Below are 1,982 nucleotides of genomic sequence, written 5' to 3' on the forward strand. Positions count from 1 at the left end.
GCGCAGCGAAGCCAAGTCTGGGCGTGCGGGGCAGCCGTCGGGCCTGGGTCGCTCGGGGTGCGTCCCGATCTTGCAGGATTGGAGCCGGAGCCCGGTTGGCAAATCCGGACCGGCCTCGGTACCTGGCAGGCGAGGAGCTTCGGCTTTCACATCCCCCAAACTGGTCTCAGGCCTTCGCGCTCTTGAAAGAGGAGGTGAAGCAGACAGCGCGGCCGCCGCGGCTCTCCGACTGTCCCATAAACAAAGTTTGGAGCAAACTCCCACTCCCAGGAAAGAGGCGGGCCCGAAAGTTGAGCTGTTGAATTATGCATGATTGCAAGTCCTGAGCCTGCCTGCCCCCGCTTGTCCCTCCCCCCCTTCTCCTCCTCCTCCACCCTCACTCTGGCTCCAGGAAACCTTGGGTGTGATGCGTACTTTGCAGGCTAAGTGGAGAATGTTGCCCCCCACCCACTCTTGGTCCCGCGCACCTCTCCCGCGGAGTTCTGGAAGTGCATTCCTTTGAGTTTACCGCGGACTTGGGGCGGATCAAAGGGAAAGTGACCTGGACCTGTTTAATCAAGGGCTTGTGGACCGAAACCAAGGCCTGGGGCGGCGGAGGGCTCGCGGGTGAGGGGCCCTGGAGGAGGAAGGGCGGGTCCTTGGCGCCGCGCCCTCCCTTCGCGCCCGGCGCTGAGGCCCGGAGCGACGAGAGCGCCGCACTAATCCAGGGTTCTGCCCGAGGGCGGGAGCGGGTGCGCCCCTGCACGCGGAGACACCAAGGCCAGCCTTCACACAGGAGGCTGCTTGTGACCATATTTGGTCTGGCGAGGAGGCATCTGGGTTGTTTGGCTTTCAGTTGTCTGCTCGAGCACAGAGGGTGCCCAGAAAGTGCCTCTCGTTAGGGATGCGGCTCCACCAACAGGCGCGTTGTAAACAAACAACCTTCAGCCGACTCTTCAATCCTTAGTTTCCTCTCGGGGGGAACTCAGGTCACTAGAGATGGAGAAGAAATTTACTCAAAGCCGGGTGCTGGAATGGGAGAGCAGTTGTCCCCTCCCCCGCCACATCCGCGCGGGTGGTGGGAAGATTGGAATGTCCCTGACGCCCACCAGAGAGCCTGGAACCCGGATGGAACCCAAGCAGGTGGCTGGGAGTAAAGAGGGTGCGCCAGTGACCCGGAAAAAGCCACTCACCCTCCCACGACTGGATCTGGGAGAGGGTGTAGCCCCCTACCCCTAGATCTAGCCTGGCTAGACAGCTGGGACAAGTAGTAGGCGGCCTTGCCCCCGGAGAAGTTCAATTCCATCTCTCCTCTCTCCACTGGGGGAAGCGGAGAGTGGCTACGAGGTAAGTCATGCTTCAAAATACCCCTACCCGCCCCCCATTTGATTCATATCAAAGTTTATAAAATAAGTTAAAAAACGCAATATATGTAAAGCACTTTGAACAGGACCCAGCCCACCTACATACCTGTTTGTTAAATAAAATAGAATTGTGTTAAGTGTAAGTATTGTGCCTCAACATTTTTATAAGGGTGAAAAGAAGTCAAAATTAAAATCTAAAATTGTCTTGAAGAAACAATTTTCAGGAAAGATAAGGCCACCCTATAATTTTGCCTTGAAAAAGGTAGGAGTATTTGGGGCCACTCCCTCAATGGCTGCTGCCCATCACTGCCCCCAAAATAGAGCAGAGCCCACCAAAGTGAACCACCTTCCCCCTCCCCCCATTATCTGTTCTTGCTGGTATACTCTGATTCCAGACTCCCCACAAAGTGGTAAAGATCAGGCTGCCCTGGCTGATGGATTCATGGGCAGGGCACATACCTAGTTTGCCAGTTCATCCCCAGACAGGGCACATTCAGAAGGCAGCTGATCAAGGTTCTCTCTCTTTCTCTTCTCTCTCTTCTTCTTTTCTCTCTCTTCTCCCCCCCCCCTCACTTCCCCCCTTTAAGATCAATAAGCATGCCCTCAGGTGAGGATTAAAAAAAAAAAATCAGGGCTGCC

At 55.7% G+C, this 1,982-nt stretch overlaps 1 protein-coding gene across 1 annotated transcript in view; it reads right to left on the reverse strand.

The window, feature by feature from the left end:
• WWTR1 (WW domain containing transcription regulator 1) overlaps window positions 1-793 on the reverse strand; it is a 183,736-nt gene extending 182,943 nt beyond the window's left edge. The window contains exon 1 of the mRNA XM_006763616.2: window positions 509-793. Coding sequence (XP_006763679.1) covers window positions 509-793 — 285 coding nt within the window. The remainder of the gene's footprint in view (window positions 1-508) is intronic.
• Window positions 794-1,982: the final 1,189 nt, after the last annotated feature.

Source organism: Myotis davidii, unplaced genomic scaffold, assembly GCF_000327345.1.
Source record: "Myotis davidii unplaced genomic scaffold, ASM32734v1 scaffold1619, whole genome shotgun sequence".
Classification (NCBI taxonomy): domain Eukaryota; kingdom Metazoa; phylum Chordata; class Mammalia; order Chiroptera; family Vespertilionidae; genus Myotis; species Myotis davidii.